Source organism: Hakea prostrata, chromosome 2 (assembly GCF_041222555.1).
Source record: "Hakea prostrata isolate BN-2017 chromosome 2, UWA_Hpros_2, whole genome shotgun sequence".
Lineage (NCBI taxonomy): Eukaryota > Viridiplantae > Streptophyta > Magnoliopsida > Proteales > Proteaceae > Hakea > Hakea prostrata.
This window is the reverse complement of record NC_142601.1, coordinates 44,902,743-44,920,582: the sequence shown is the minus strand read 5'-3', so window position 1 is coordinate 44,920,582 and position 17,840 is coordinate 44,902,743. Positions and strand designations below refer to the sequence as shown.

The 17,840-nt window shown below is 38.8% G+C and overlaps 1 protein-coding gene across 1 annotated transcript in view; it reads right to left on the bottom strand.

Moving 5' to 3' along the window:
* Nucleotides 1-17,840, bottom strand: part of ABO6 (DEA(D/H)-box RNA helicase family protein) — a 53,816-nt gene that overhangs the window by 34,211 nt on the left and 1,765 nt on the right. Inside the window, exons 3-10 of the mRNA XM_089144678.1 lie at nt 17,660-17,747; nt 17,231-17,467; nt 16,439-16,534; nt 4,536-4,724; nt 4,274-4,433; nt 4,030-4,160; nt 2,872-3,042; nt 2,135-2,407 (exon numbers count right to left, since the gene is read on the bottom strand). Coding sequence (XP_089000804.1) covers nt 2,135-2,407; nt 2,872-3,042; nt 4,030-4,160; nt 4,274-4,433; nt 4,536-4,724; nt 16,439-16,534; nt 17,231-17,467; nt 17,660-17,747 — 1,345 coding nt within the window. The remainder of the gene's footprint in view (nt 1-2,134; nt 2,408-2,871; nt 3,043-4,029; nt 4,161-4,273; nt 4,434-4,535; nt 4,725-16,438; nt 16,535-17,230; nt 17,468-17,659; nt 17,748-17,840) is intronic.

The following is a 17,840-nucleotide window of genomic DNA, read 5'->3' as shown; positions in this document are numbered from 1 at the left end:
ATGATTTGCAAAATATTGCAAAATATTTACTACTGAATAAGAGGGATTTGGGGACAGGTAGAATATTGCAGAATATTTACTACTGAATGAGAGAGATTTTGGGAGATTGAGGTTGATTAGGGGTTATAAATAGGGATAAGATGTGAGTAGTAAAAAAGGATTTTTTATGTGAGTGTTCGGGCAGCCGTAGGCTGAGGGGTAGCAATGTGCTGTGGGGGTGACTGGCACCATTGTAACCAGTTTATCATTGTTCTTCGTTATTCTATCAATTAAATAATATTAGTTTTGCATTCAATTTGTGGGTTCTTATCAAATTGGTATCAAAGCACGTTTTGATCTGCGGGAAGCAATGGAAACCGGATTATCCATGTTTTTCGGGGAAGGGGATGTGCAGGAATGGCTTCTTAAAGTTTTGTATTCTGTTGGGAACACCAGATCGATGATGAACATAGATTGGGAGTGGCACTGCAACATTTAGAAGGAGAGGCATTAGCATGGCTTTACCAGAAGAACTGGTCGAACTTCAATTGGTCAACCTTCAAGGAAGCCCTGAAATTGGATTTTAGTGTTGAGCAAGTGACTGAAGGGGCGGGAGAAGCAGAAAATACCAGGTTTGAGCAAGTTAATGGCATCATAATGTATGAACCATCAATAAAGGAATAAATAAAAGCAGCAAAGGCTGAAATCACAGAGAATGCTCTGAAAAATTTCGGAGCCATCCAAACAACGGGTGACGGTATTGCAAATAGTAACCATAGTGATGAAGCATTGGTAGAGATTTTAAAAGAGGGTGAAAAAGAAGCCAAAGGGGAAATTGCTACAAATGACGGTATGGCAACCAGTGCTGCTAATCCGTTGCAAGTCCTTAATTCATAAATTGACACGAAACTTAAGGGAGCAGGAGTTATGCTTTATATGGGTCCATATGTTATTGTTGTTCAGCAGAAGTTAGTTCCAATGGCTATTCCTAGTGTACTCTGTAATTCAGCTGAAATTTCCAAGGTTTTTCTTCATTTGAGTTGCTTGGAGTTATGTGGTTATTGGTTCTCAAGGAGGTATGTTGTGCAAAATGTCGAACTAGCATGGTTGTGTGGCAAACATGTAAAGACCAAGCTTCCAATTTTCCATCACCTTGAGGACAAGGTGATTTTCAAGGGGCCAGTAGTGATAGAGCCCTGGAATCACATTATTATGCTATATTGGGAGAGGAATGATTTGCTGAATATCTGGCGAACAACAGTTAGTGAAAGAAATCAGATCTGGTCCTAAAAAGGAGGTTGCAGAATATTGTGAATGATTTGTAGAATATTGCAAAATATTTACTACTGAATAAGAGGGATTTGGGGACAGGCAGAATATTGTAGAATATTTACTACTGAATGAGAGAGATTTTGGGAGATTAAGGTTGATTAGGGGTTATAAATAGGGATAAGATGTGAGTAGTAAAAAAGGATTTTTTTATGTGAGTGTTTGGGCAGCCGTAGGCTGAGGGGCAGCAATGTGTTGTGGGGGGTGACTGGCTCCATTGTAACCAGTTTATCATTGTTCTTCGCTATTCTATCAATTAAATAATATTAGTTTTGCATTCGATTCGTGGGTTCTTATTAGGTATTTTCAAATATCCTTCTCTCTGGATGTGAAGAAATCTAACATGAAAGAGTGAAAGAAAGAACCATACTGAATGAAGGCTAATTTTGTTCTGAAAATGAAAATATCAAATCAAGGATCAAATTCTGGGTCAGCATGTCCAGAAAATATCATTACTTATAATAAGAGTCAATATAGTTTAAGCTTTCAATTTCTATTCAAATTCATAGTGAATCCTCTTCTCAGGGAACAAGTTTTTTGTCTGGCAAGTGGCACCCCCGCCCCCCCCTCTCTCTTTTTTCTTCTTTTGTTCCCTCAAAAGAAAAAAGAAAATAAGCACTTTTTGAGTGTCAAGGAAACCAACCTTACCCAAAAACCAAAAGGGTGGTTTTCTTAGAGTTAGTCAAAGAGTCCAAGGAAAAAATAAAGCCATAAGTTGTAGCTTTAGTGAAACCAGATTGTTATATTGGATCAAGCATAATATAGCTCTACAAACAACAGCATAAAATTGGAAGTAAAGGCGAAGATACAACATGAGATGACAAACCTGTTCAGATGTGGCCATTGAACCATGGCATGTAAGCAGTAGTATCCTGTTTGGATCACCTAAGAGGGGATGAGCCTTAAGTTGATCTCGCAAACAACTGATATCCTCCCAGCCAGTCATAAACACTAACACAGCACCAGCTCGTTCCTTGCGGCATATATGGCATAAAACTGCCTCAATAAGGTTAAACCCTATGCAATCAGGTGACCAACATGACAGGGAATCCCGTACCCTGGAACTATAATTCTCGAAGCTTGACTTATTAAGAGCATCCTGTACGGTATTACCAAGTTAGAGTAAACAGAGGACTTTTTCCTGCACAAATTTTATTACAAACACTGGCAACTTTCAAAAGAGAAGTAACTTCCAGCAATTATTTCCCACCAAGTAAAACACACTGTCAGAAATTTCCAACAAGGGTTTTTTTTCATTCACTTCTAATTTAGCATGGAAAAAATTTTAAAGCTTTATTAAAAACAGATGAGATGAATTGAGAGGTAAAGGAACACTTGCATCATAAGGTCAGTTCAGACATATTTCGAAAATTAAACAATAACATAATGATTTCATGGAACCACCATTACAATGCAAAGCAGTCAATTCCTACCCAGCAGCATTATTTGTTATTGATTATAACTAAATATACCCCCCCCAATATATATATATAGGAAGACATCAAGGGGTCTGAAAAAGAAAAGTATTGAAGACTGAGTAGCACAACACCTACAAAGACATACCTCAACAAGTGCAGTAATCTGGTTTTTCTTTTTTCGTGGCAATAGCTGCTTCTGTGTTTTCCACAACTTATCTTGGCCATAATCATCAATTTGATTAAATGAGGTCATTTTATAACCTGTTATCTCCAAAACATCTTCCAGAAAGTGTGCGTGTACAGGATAAGTAAAGCCCTTCAGCCAATAAGAGTACACACAACATTGTCAAGAATGTTGGACAATAAAAAATAAAAAATAAAAACCACATTTACATATGCCAAGTGATGCACAACTGCATCCAAACATGTGCCCGGCTCTGCTCACACGACTGACAGGGATAGAAATGGCATGTGTGATCTTGCAAAAAACATATAAGTAGGCCCAAAATAATAGAACAAAGAAACCTTTCTAATGGATTAATATATTTCATTGTTCTTTGAATTTTTTTGGTTTAAATTGGGCACAAACATTATCAATTTTACCAAGTTACTGTGATGCAACTGATCAACTAAGCGGTTAGTGAACAACCAATCAGTTTACAGCTCCATCAGCAATATGGGCCAAGGTCAAGATCACAGGTATTCATAAAACCAAATGTTGAGAAATCAACCCTACTATTCTAACACATCATTACCATCCCAACATTATCATTATCACTACTGTTGCAGTTAGGCAAGTTGGCAACAAAGATCTAAAAATGAAAATCGTTTAGCTAACACTAAAACATGCATATGTTTTTGCAATTGTATGCTTCACTAAGGCATAGCTAAGTCATGAGGGGAATTAAAGGGAAGTGAACTTTCAAACTTCAATTGTAATAAAAATATTTTGAAGAAATAAAAAAAATATATAAAAAAATAATAAAAAACTATCTACTCAAGTCAAAATACCATTTTTTGGTTACTAAATTTTCACTTTACTTTGCATCCATCTCCCTTTGGTTTACAAGTAAAATAAAATAATACTTTAAATGTATCAGTACTAAAATATGTAACAAGTTTAGGTAATCTATGCAATAACTTAGGATTTTTTCCTTTTTTCTGAAAAATTTTCATCCCCTTTATATTTTCCCTTCCAACCAAGCGTAGCCCTAGGATATAACTGACTGAATCTTTATCAGAGCCCAATGACCAGGATTTAGTTCAAAAGCAGGTATCAAAAGTATGACAACTGTTAACTCACAGGGATGTGAATAGTTGGTGCCCCACCAAAAAACTTTGAAAACAGCTCCGCATTCAGAGTAGCACTCATTAAAATCAATCTCAAATCTCGACGGCGAGGAAGCAGATCCTTCAAAACAATCAATAGAAAGTCTGCAGGACACCTCACCAGTGTAAAGGGTGGCAGAGCATTAAGTAAATGCAGATGCTAGACTGCTTCAGGAGAACTCATGAAACAGAAAAGTGGATTGGTTTATAAAAGGTACCTTCGTTCATGCCTCTTTCATGAATTTCATCAACAAAAACATGGGTTATACCATTGAGATTGCGGTCAGAAAGCAACCTCCTCAGCAAAATACCACTGGTACAGAACAGTAGATGCGTATTTTTGCCTTTCATTCCCTCTAATCGAACTTTGTAACCAACCTGCAACACAAGCTTATGTTATTTGAAAGCCAGGTATCGAAAGGCACTTAAGTATCTCATTTCTAGAAAACGGTTCCTTCATTACAATCAATTTGAGCTTACAGATTCACCAAGAGGCTCCCCTCTTTCTGTTGAAACTCTCTCAGAAACAGCCATTGCAGATATTCTTCGGGGCTGAGTACAGATGATGCTACAGAATGCCCCACGGCCAGATTCTATTTCTGACTCCAACACATATTGAGGAAGTTGAGTGGTTTTGCCACACCCAGTCTCCCCTGAAATCACTACAACCTGGCATAAGAAGAATTACACTCCTGACAAAAGTCCAACAAAATGTAATGTGAAGAAGTAAGCCTGTTTGCAAAATTGTCTCAACATACCAAACCGAACGGAAGCAATGATTTCTTTTGAATTCTCTTCTGATAACTTAACATAAAATCAATCAATTAATAGGGAAATTTATATAAACAGGATTCGCCCACACCTATAGGTTATACAATCACAAACAGTTCAAGAAGCATGTCACTATGTAAGTACTTTAAGCAAGCTATGATACTGCCAAATGTATTAAGTGAACTACTTAATATTCAGTACTCATTCATCTTGACAAATCTCAAATGAAGAGACTGAATCAAAGAAAAGTATGTCAAACCATCAAAGGGAAGATATCCACCACTTTTGTCCAGAATGAAATACAACAGCAGATCACCAAGTTCCCAACCAACTGGAGCCACATGGCTACTTGAATAAAGTTGGGAAACTGAGGTCCTCTCAATGCGAAGGGAAAGCAAAAGGAGTGAAGAATAGAAAAGATAAAAAAAAAAAAAGAAATAAGGAAAGCGAAAAATGGAAAATAGAGCATGGAAGTAAGAGGAAAGAGGATAGCCCAAGAAATTAAGAAAATCACAAGTACACGGTGTGAAAATCCCTGCCCTTCAGTAAACTCCAGCAGAAACTGTACATGGCATAAGATCCACACTATGCATGCCATTCTCCACAACCTCACAGATGGGCAATGGTCATTTAAGGTGTATTCATAGTTCTGTTGATCCTTCAATTAGAATCAGATCACCCCTTACTGGGGCATCCTCAGGCCTACGCTGCACATGGCCAGACCTCCTCAAGGCTCAAACGACATTCTCGAAGCTTGTTGCTGCCTGGGGTCATAGGTAAATAATTTGATCTCAAGACCAATCTTGGTTTGAGATCTTGGCAAAGTGGAGGGTTTTTTTTTCCCTCTCTCTCTCTAAACTTGAGGGTATTAGGGGTCATTTTGGGCCGAAACTTGCTATCCAGCCTGTTTCAGCCATTTTAACAACACTAACCTAAGATTTATGAGAAAGGTAGTGTAAATGTGAGTTCCTCTTTGGACCACAAGTTGGAAACCACTTCACTGAAGCAAAGCCATAACCCTAAAAAACCCTATTGTACATATGAATATATCATATACTCATAAGTTAATACCTGAAGACCCGAAGTTCAACATTGAACAAGTCTAATACATTACACTTGTTCATAGTTAAAATGACACATGATAGAATCACACACATAAAACAAGGTTTGACCAAGAGTTTCTGAAAAATAATAGATCTGGGACCATTGGGTTACCTTCTTGGAGATTCTTGGAAAATGGGTGGAGCAAGATGTAAGGGGTGCAGTACTGCTGGTGATCAACTCTAGCAGCTCTACAATGAAGACTTCGGCAATCAATCGGGCAAAAATATGTGAAGCGAACTGGCAATAAGCAAAATCCTATTCTAGGCCCAACTTTCCTGTCTCGATGAGATCAAGTCAAGATATCAAGGCTCAATAGAGTTGGACCTCTTTTAAAGGCTGGCATCTCAATTCAAGATCTCAACTCAACCGAGACTTTGGCAAAGTTTTTTTTTTGGTCTTAAATTAAGTCTCGTTCTCAAACTATGCCTAGCAAAACAATTTGAATCTTCAAGAAGTGAGTCATTCTTCTTAAATAGACTTGAAAAATCTTCACCGAAGTCTCATAGTATAACTCATTAGTTTCATGCTTTTACAATTATTGTAACTCTGGAAATCACCCTTATTTTCATAAACTGGAACTACAGTGCTTCTCCTCCAATCATCTCACAAATTCCTAGTGATCGTAATCTTGTTAAATAACTTGGTTAACCAATACACCTTGCACACTTTTAGGGCCTTTCGCACTTCTATTAGGATCTCACCCATGCCTGATGTCCACAAAATCTTAATTGTAGTTAGTTCACAAGCTTGTCAAAGATCAAAACAGCCTCCCAGAAAAAAATGTTGGGGTATGAATGCGTAGGAAGATTGCCCCCCAGACTCTACTTGTGCTTTAGCCTTGGCTCTGGGTTCACCCTTTCTCTAGTTCACTAGCTTGTTGAAGGCATAATCCATACACAAGAGTGGTGCATCATGCACAAGATCAATGGGAAGGGCATGCACCAGGTACCATCCACTTCCATGTTGCATGGACAGTAAGAAGTTCCTTTTCACTGAAGAAAACAATTAGAAGTTACAAATGGATCTGTTGAGCAAAGGAACAAGGTTTTTGTAGCTAAGGAAAGAAAAAGAATAAGAGTCATTGACAAAATCAACTTACAGTCTCTAACATATTTCTTTCATCAACAATAAGCTTGATATTACGTGGCCTCCCTAGGGAGTTAAAAGTTCCACCCAAAAAAAAAGGGAAAATTGGAACTTGCTATAACTAAAAATAAAACAGCAAGAAGTCTTCTCCAAGACATAAACTTAAACACTCCCCTTCAAGCTAGAGAACAAATGTCATGCAATCCCAGTTTGCATAAGAGGCGCATTCAAACTGGCTAGGAATGAGACCTTGGTGAATGTCTGCTGTTTGATCACCTAACTTTTCAAAGGAGTACAAATGCAACCTGATTACTCCCATATTATCCTAATAAAATCACCCAAATTTGGTTAAGCAGGCACCATAGGTTATTGTAGACCATGTAGGCAGGTAAAAGGCTCTATGGGTTACTGTGGAACAAGTAGAAGTAATTCCAAGTAAGATCCAAAGTGATAATTTTCAATCACCCTCATGGTAGTGAATTAGGGTCACGAATGGGCCACGTTTCAAAAATTCAAGCCCCAAATTGATATGATTAGGACCATTAGGCACAAACAAATAATAATATGGTAACATAACAATTTTGTAATTATCTCAATGTGATAAGGGAAGGGCAAGACTATAATTTAGATGAAATCCAAGAAAGCACAAACAAGGCCACTGGTAACTGATTATTATTTATAGAACAAACAACAAAGATAAAAAATAATAATAATAATAACAATTAGGCAAGTGGCATTTTTGGAACTAGGAAATAAAATAAGGCAACAAGAAGTTGAACAAGGAGTAATACCGTAACCTGGAATTCTGGAAAACAGGTTAAAAATAAAATAAAGCCAAAGCAGATGGACACTAATGGATGGGGCAACACAAGAAAGTTGGTGTGAAATCAAAGAAAGAAAGACGAGGAAATATAAAAAAGGGATGTTTTCTTCTTCTGTATGACTCAACAGACCTGTAAATCCAGCAGAAACCCAAGCTAAAATTTAACAGTCCTCTCTCTTGCAAAGATGGTTCAAGGCTTCAAGCTAAAATTTGTGATGGCCTATCATAATACCACGGCCTATTGATTCCCACAGTACTGACTCCAGATATTAACAATAGAGTTGAAGGATTGGTTCTTAGTCTTGGCAGTACTGGTAACTTAGATCTAGTGTCTACAGAGCCCTAATAAACCTCAACAGAAAACAGTCGAGCAGCACACAATTCACAAACAACGGAGTAAATCAGCTAATCACAGAGATAACTACATTATCAGACCAGCAAACCAGAAGATGGTGAAGAAGCCAGCAGCAAATACATAATGAGAGAACTTTCTCATTCAGCCCCCAATCAACCAGTTATATAGGATGAAGAATTCACAATCCAATACCCTCTTGAACGCAAGAGACAATCAGTCGAATCAGCAAAGGTTGAACCCAGAAAAATTCCCCGATAGAAGAACAAGATATGTCAGCCAGATCTGGAATTCAAATAATCATGTGTTCAACCCCTGGACTGATACGGAAACCAGTAGTAGCTATTGTGCAATCAAAGATGTGAAACCTCAATAGCAGATAAATTAGCAGGACTCAGCAATTGATTCAGAACCTAGATCCTTCAGTTCAGAAAATCAATTCAGCAAATCAAAAAATCCACATAGACAAACAAAAAATAAGAGCAGCTGTTGACTCCATGAGATAGGATGAATACATATCAGCCGCAAGGAAAAAATATCGATCGATATGGGAAAAGGTTGAAATTTCCATGTTTCGGTCGAAATTTCGACCAAAACTGGATACTTTTTATCTAACTCTTGAAAAGTCAATTTCGAGCCTCAAATGCACTCAAATTGATTTGGATTTTTGCATACTACCTATTTCAAGCATAATAAACACTATAGAACTACTAGTTTACTAAAAAAACTACTGAAAATGTAACATCCAACATTCCAAGTAAATAGTACATGAATCAGAGAAGAAGCGAGAATGTTACTACTTACAAGTCTATTCTATTCAGGCCTCAAGGTCTCCCTCTTCCGTTTGCACCCCATACAAATGACAATACAACTCCCATGATGTTTGCCCCATATAGTTTTGGACATAGTCAACAACTGCATCTCTGTACGTGGCCTCATCCACATGCATAAGATTTCGTGATGGTGGGAAGTTGTGAATCTCCAAAAGAATTGGTGGTAGTGGGCCTTGTGGCTTTGGAATAGTGTGGAAGATCTGCTCAACAAATGAAAGAGCACCCTGGCTCTCAAGACTAGGAGAAGGATAAGGATACTGATAAGGTCCCAGTGGCTGACTCCGATAATCGACAGTGGGAGGGACACCATAAGCTCCATAGGCTGATCCAATCTCCATAACCATAAGGCTCCACTAGTGGCTGACTGGCCTGACCCTGAATCTGATAGCTAGGAGGGACACCATATGATCCATAACCATAAGTCGACTCGGTAGAACCAATACTCTCCACAGCAGTATCATATGAGGACTCTGCAGGCCTATGCCATTCGGATCCTCTGGAGGTGGAGGAGTCTCTAGCATCATCAATGCTCCTCAATCTCATAGATCCCACCAAGCTCTCAGCATCAGGTGGACAGTAGGACCCATATGATGGCGTGTCCTCTGTGCTCCAGCCATGTTGTCTCCCCTTCCCCTTCCTCGAATATGTAGAGGAAACATTTTTGCCTCGAGATGCAGTTCCAGTATGATTTAAGAAGAGATATTGGAGAACTTCTTCACATTAAGCAACGGAGTTTCAAACTCTACGTCATGCATTATAGAGCTTCTAATGTCTTTTCAGGTTTTATCTAGGTTGCATTAAATGTTTGCCAGGGCATTTAATTGATTCAATGAAAATGTAGGGCTTGTCTATATTTTTATCATGTAAAGGCTCATTCATACACAAATTTGGAAGCAATCTAACATGATTTAAGGCACAAATGAAACAAAAATCAAAAAATGAGGAAGTTGGTTATTCACCTTACAAGATTTGAGAAAATGCACAAATGGAGGAGCAAATCAAGTGTTTGAAGGAAATGGAGTACTAGAAATTAGGTGTAGAAGGGGATGAAAGCAAGAGAAATCACCAGAAATTTCAAAAGGGGGTTGAAATGCAGAGGGCGATATCGCTCGAATTGACGATATAGCGTCGGTAGGTCAAAACTAGGTCGATTTTGGGTATTTTGTAACCTGCGTAAGTAACATTTTGGCCCGATACCATATCGGCCCGATATTTCGACTCGTATCGACGATATATCGGTCGATACGAAATGATATTGTAAACTTTTCGTTCCTACAACTACATTTTGTTTCGATTTCAAAATTTGCAGACATATCGATCGATATTTCAACCATATTGATCGATTTTTGTTCCATGATCAGCCACAACTCATCAATCTTCATTAAAACCCTAGTTGTTATTCTTATAAGAACTAGGGCTTCACCACAACAATAGAACCGTGAAACAACCCTCAAATTAGCAATGTTTACGGTTCAACCATGTTTCAACCCCGGATCTATAACCAATATTTGAATAGAAAAAAGAGAAGAGGAGAAAAAGAAGAAAAGAAGAAAAGAGCAGAATAAGAAGTAGGGGAGAGATGCATTAGAAGGTGTTGTGAGAGTAAAACCACCACAAGGTGCTAAGATATAAGAACACAACATACCAAGAAGGAAGTATCTAGTCTAATTATATATGAAAAGGAAAGTAGATAATAGCAATGTCTAAGAAAACCAAAAAATAGAAAAAGGAAACATGAGATCAATAATAAAAGTACTGTTCATGAGTTATTGGTCACACAAACAGTCCTCGTGAACAGTGCTGTCACTTTGGTCAATACTTCTAACAAACCCTATGTTTTCATCTGCTGCTTCTTCAAATTCTGCAACATTATACCATCCACAAACCCCAAAACTACACTAATAGACTTCCCTCAATTACCCCATTATAACACCATTGTCAAACCCTAAGTCTAGTCTTGACCTATAAATCTTAATTTGATCTACCCGAGCTCACCAGTTCACCCTAAAATCTGATGGCAAAGCCCCATATGCAGAGGCGAGAGCATTCTCACCAAAAGACACTTTTTTTGGCATTATCATTACTCACAATGGAATTAATTAATTGATCAGTCCATTCAAGACTTCTGTGTTTGCCAAATGTATACTAATTGTGGTTGAGCTTTCCACAAAAATAAAAGAGTTGAAGTAAGTCCACCAGTACTATGCCAACGTGTACATGACCACAACATCTTCATGAGCTATGGCCTCTCCCAAAGAAGGTAGAATCTCAGCACTGCCGGCAACAAATGCAAACCCTTCCTTTGGATTGGGTGAGTTGTCAACTCCAGAAAGAGTAATCATATGTTGAGATGGGCAAAGATTTCATCAAATGAAGGCACCTTTTCCTAGCAAGAAGTTATCTTTTAACAGACAGGATATCAGGAATCAAGATGCAATCTGGCCATAAATTTGACAACATAAATTCCAGCTTACTGAATCTTCAACTGTCCTAGATCAGTAATAAGAGGTTGATGGCAAAACTTTAAAGGTATTAATTCAAAGATTTGTCTGCCTGTTTGATGCTAAACATCTTCTCAACAGATCATAAATCAGGTCATATTGCTCTCTAAAGAAAAGTTTTCTCCTAAATCATTTGGAACCCCTTAGCAGCATCGTGGGAGATCTCGTGAGATATCTCGTTTTTTTTGTTAACTGAGACGAGATGGGAATCGAGTTCAACAAAATAGGATATCTTGCTCGAGATCTCGCTGTAGCCAAATCTCGCCATATCTCACCCCAAATCTCGCCATATATCACTGGGACTCAATTTTCACCGGATTTTTTTTGGATTTCAGCTGGATTTTCACTTGCAACTACTCTTAGCACATCTACAATACCAAAGGAAGATCAACCATTCTCTGCTTGTCTTATGAACTTATGAGTTAATGACTTATATAGAACTTCTAATGGTTGTATAATTTAATTGTTCTTCTCAAGAGTCCGAGATTGTGATACTCATATGGATGGAATTCTAATGACATTTAAGTTATTTGATGTATTTGATACATTTACTTTTCATTATATGTCTTAAAGGTTCTAGATTACATGTTGTATAACCTTGCATTCCCAATCCTATAGCATTTCGATTTCACACTGTGGGTAGACATAGAAATCATACATAGGATTGTTTTCTCACAAATAAAAGACCACCAATGTGTTCAGAAGGGCTAACTACCAAGTTAGGGCCCAACTTGGACGCTAAAACCCACCAAGATGGGCCATCAAGTTGGCAAAAAAAATACCATATCTCGACCGAGTTGGCAGACCGAGATCTCAGTTTTTGGAAGGGGTGAGATCTCCTCGAAAGCAAGATCTTGAACCATGCTTAGCAGTAGCGTAGAGCACATTCTTAGCCAGAACAGCTCGATCCATTATTCCACACTCATACTTTTGAAGTGCAATTCTCAAGCATCCAGTCCTCATAAGCATTGATGGTACTTGGTTCTTTAGTATCAGCAGCATGTAGATATATCATCTTTCTTTTACTGAATGTAGCTGCAACTTAATTCCATAACATATAACTCCATTGAGTTAAATAGTGGTGATTTGAACATTGTCGTTATCTACAGTAAGTTTAGGATCAGCCATCATGTAAGTAGAAAAACAATCTTAGCCATAATAGCTGGATCCACTGTTCCACAATTATACTTTTGAAGTGCAACTCTCAAGCATCCACTCCTCATAAGCATGGATGGTACTTGGTTCCTCTTTTTTTTTTTTTTTTTTTTTTTTTTTCTTTGGGATGAATAAATAATTAGATTAAAACAACAACACCAAGAATACAAAGGGAGAGGGGGGGGACCAAAGCCTTTCAAGAGGAAGGCCTTAAGGGGTAGGTGAGACTCTTGGAGCTAACAATCAGCCTATTCCTGGGGGAGTCAATCACCGGAGGATGGGGAAAAGAGAGAAGTCTAGATGAGACCTCAAAACAAATGGCCTTTCAAATCATGTCAAGGGATCGAGATTTGAAGGTCCATCGCCTAAGATTTCGCTCCCACCACAAGTGGTGAATAATCGCACCAAACACAAGCTTGCCAACTTGGTCACAAATGGAAGAGCTAGAGAAACTCTCAAGCACAAGGCCTAGTCTCGAACAAAACCATAAAAGCGCCTCGACCTAGGCCAAATGGAAGCAAGGGTTTTCTCCCAAAGAGAGCAAGAGAAGGGGCATAAGAAGAAAAGGTGCTCAAGGTCCTCACTACAGTTCCAGCAAAGGCTACAGTTAGGGTTCACCAGGATATGGTGGCTAATGAAGAAGGCTTGGGTAGGAAGGGCTAGGTTAAGGGCTCTCTAGAGACTCAAAGAGTGAGGGAGTGATGGGGGATGTGACCTTTGAACCAAACTATGGGGCCCAAGGGACAGGAGTAGAGGGGTATCTAATAAGGTTCCAAGCAGAGGAGGGGGAGAAGAGCCTAGTGGGGGAGGGCAGCCAGATAGCAATGTCATTGAGAGAGGTGCCAGCAATAAGAGGGGGGGAGTTCCACATTTGTGTGAATCTTGGGTAGGGGGAGGGGACCAGAACCATTAGAGACGAAAATAGAGAGAGTGATGAGCTTGGGGATACAGGTATCATAGACAAAGCGGGGCCCAAAAAAGGTTAAAGAGGATGCCTGGCACATGCCAAGGGTCTAGCCAAAAAGGGGTGGAGGATCCAAAGGAGATTTGGGTAGAGATAGCAAGAAGGGCTCGGGGACGAATCCAAAAGGGGTTAGGAGGGATGGAGACAATCCAAATGGAGTCCGATTTTCACAAGTGAGAGAAACCCAAGAAACATAGATGGAATTGTGCTTGGAAGAAATTTTCCATATGAGTTTCATGAGGCATGTGAGATTGATATCAGAAATTCAGCGAAAGCCCATTCCCCCTTCGGATTTGGGGCGATAGACAGAAATCCAACTGATGGGATGGAGAAAATGGGAGGATTCGTAACCTTTCCAAAGGAAGGCACAACAGAGGGATTTCATGGCCCGGATAGTGGATTTTGGAATGGAGAAAATTCCACACCAATCGAGATTGGAGGATTGGAGAACAGAGCAGATGAGCACTACTCGACTAGCTAAGGAAAGGAGTTTACCTTTCCAGAGTTGGAGTTTTTTCAAGATACGGTTGAGCATCGGCGAACAATGATGGTGAGTGAGGCAGCCAGAAATAAGGGGAAGGCCAAGGTAGGTGACAGGGAAGGACCCCAACCTAAAACTAGTAAGGAGGAGAAGGGAAGAGCGGGCAAGACCGGAGACTCTAGAGAGAGAGAGGATTTTTCCAAGTTGACCCCGAAGACCAGTGAGGGATTCAAAGGATGAGAGGGGCCTCAAGAATGGAAGAGATGGAGGAGTGGTCAGCTTTAGCAAAAATCATAAGATCATCTGCGAAAGCAGGATGGGTGAGCTTTAGGGATTTGCATTTAGGGATAGGGGAGAAGAGAAGCTGATCAGTTTTGGTTTGGAGAAGGCGAGAGAGGACCTCGAGAGCCAAGGAGAAGAGAAAAGGGGAGAGGGGACAACTACCAACCCGGGAGGGGAAATATCCAGCAAGAAAACCATTGGTGATGATAGAAAAATGGGGGGTAGAAATGCAGATCTCAATCCAGTGGACAAGGGGAGGGGGGAAGCCCATTGCAAGGAGTACTTGGTTCCTTAATATCAGGAGCATGCAGATATTTCATCCTTCTTTTAACGAATGTAGCTGAACAGCTTAATTCCATAACATATGACTCCACTGAGCTAAATAGTGGTGATTTGAACATTGTCATTATCTGAGATAAAATCAGGATCAGCCATCCTGCAATTGGGTATGATGGTAAAAAATAGAAACCAAAAATCAATCTCCAACCAGCAATCCAACCAGGTTATCCAGTGACTGATGTATATCCAATGTGGGATAAATAAGTAGACAATAAGGATTAGTAAAGCTTTTAAAATTTCAGACTTAATATAGTGTCAGAGGTTACCAACTGAAAAGTTAAAATCTGTAGGAGAATAAACCCAGAATCTGGGTGATCTGTGACAGAAACCAATTCAGATGTCACAACTCACATGGACACCAAAAAAAAATTAAACCAGTGACATGTTATAGGAGAGACAAACAATACCTAAAAGATTAAATAGGAAGGTGATCTGATGTAAATTTATTTCAGAATTTGGTGTACTGAAATTTTCCCTAAAATGGAAGTATCACCCACATTATAAAAGCAACCTGATTGTAAATACTAAATAGTTCTGATCAGCCCGGAAAATGGATTGAATGTACCTCCAAAAGGGTGTCAATCAACCTTCAAAACAAGAGAATAATCTGATGGTTTTAAGTGAACTAATTAGGTCTCTATACCTTTCAAACAAAATAAGCAGAATGTGACACTACTTTTAATTCATAAATCAAGACTCCTGTACATTTATAGATCCATGAAGAAAAGGAATAAGTAGTAGATCTAAGAAGACCATAGTTTATATTTTTACCATCAGCAACTAGGCCGTTGACACGATGTAGGCAGCATGGATTGCTTTAACCAGCAAAAGAACTATGGTGATCAAACCAGTCTTTCAGAATGAAGACGTATACTGATCTTTCAAGCTCTGCTACCATGTGATATGAAGAATACTAATAAACCAGTCAACAACACTTATGAAGAAGAGAAGAAGATGAGAGATGGAGGAAAAGAGCTAGACCACAATGGATTCAGAACATCTATCGTGAACTGCCTGAAATGATTTACAATAGAATATGAATAAAGCATTATAAACCTTGTACATGACTAGGACCTAATCCAACATAGAGAAGGAAACTAACACTAACAATTACATCATGATAGAGATACTTAACCTATTGTGATCTATCAACATAACACTGCAGGGAATCGACTAAAATAGCCCCGTGGCATGTACAAAACTTTAACCGGGAAGAAGTGCCCAAGATTAGAAGTCAGAACCACTTCCAATCCAAATCACCATGCCCCAAGGGAAGCCTGCAAAAGCAGGACTCACACAAGACTATGGCCGGATTTTTTGAGTTAGGGCACGCCATTTAACCCAATTTCCAGATCTGAAAATTCAAATATAAGCCCAATTTTCTTAGTAATAAATCCCCTCAACCTAAACATAATTCCCTACCACCCACATCTTGGTAGAATTTGGCAAATTTGTCTCCTTCCTAGAAAACAGTCAAATCTACTAAGCCAATTATTGTACGCCCTAGCCTACATGGAAACATATCAAGGTGTTCTTCCAAAAATCACATACTTTCAGCACATTGTGAACAAATCAGACTTATGCAATACTTCAATCAGTATCCTTCACAATATTCCCATTCAGGAGAAAATGTTCTTTAACATAATTGGTTGAAAATTGCTCTAGCAGAAGATATCAGCTCCAAAGCAAAACCTGATTTCTTGCAATCGCAGAAAGTAGTCTTTCCTTCTCCTTGAATGAAGGAAGAGATCTCCTGAAGTCCAGCATCTTCTTTCCCTCTGGTGATTCCTGTAAAGTGATTTCTACAGTAAATTATCCCCAGGAAAGAAGGGAAAAAAAAGGTAGTATAATAGATGTAAAGGGGAGTGGAAGTATCAAAAAGAAAAACAGTACGAAAAATAAGAATAATGCAGCACAAAAATACTATGAAAAATGAAGTTGGAAAAACAGTTAGGAGCCTAAAAATGACTAGCATTAACTTCTAACACTGCTGGTGTAAGAACACACTAAAGGTAGAACATTTACAGAACCACTTGACTAGTACATCTGCTTTTTCTTAGCAGTAAGCATACCCTAATTCAGTCAACAATCAAGAAGTCAGGATCAGATTATAGATCAGTCCCAGCTGATTCCAATCCAAATGATTGGAAGTAGGATCAGCAAATCCAGTAAGAGGATTTGACAATCAATAAAACCAGTCCTGCATCTTACTTGTATAATGATAGATGTACTGCATATTGGTCATGTCCAATCAATCAGGACCTTCTGATCCTTAAATGATAGACTCAGAACTCAGCACTGAACTCGTACAAACCTGTCTGAGAGAATGATGGCATTCTCTAACAGGGCAGCAACAATTTTAGTTCAACAGAGCAAAGAACAAGGGGAAAAACATGAATGCTATTCCAACAAACAGAAGCACTACTCCAAGCTGATAGCTAAACTGACATATTGCAATAGCAAATACAAGCATATAACTCATACCTGCCATGCTCTCTGCATATTACGCATTCGCCAACTCCTCCTCTGAAGAACCTTTTCCATAAGTGATCCATCAAGCAAATCATCTAGGCTGTCATCCTGACTCACATTTTCAATCTGATCAATGAACTTAGCATCAGCTGAATTGTCATTGACCTTTCCAGATTTAAGCTGCGCTCTATCAAGCTGCTCCTGAAAAAGACCCTCAACTCTCCTTTGCAAACTAAGAGGTATAACCACCTGTCAAGTGAGTACCAAAATTTCAGTAGGCACTAAAACCCTCCCACCCCCACCCCCCACCCCCACCCCCCCCCAAACACACACACACGGACACCAAAAAAAAAAAAAAAAAAAAAAAAAAAAAAAAAGAAACCCACAAAGCTGTGGAAATAGATATAAAAGCAGATGTTCAAAAAACACAGAAATTGTTACCTCTCTCTGAGGTCGTTTGTCATCAAGATCTGGCCTGTAATTTGGAAGAGGAACTTTGCTTGCCACCACTACTTTTCCATATATTTCACTTAATCAATCATAAACAGGCAAAGGTAGAAGAAAATTATTTCAACAACTATCAGACTTAAAAAGGAAAATATTTTTTTCAAATGGGCACTTG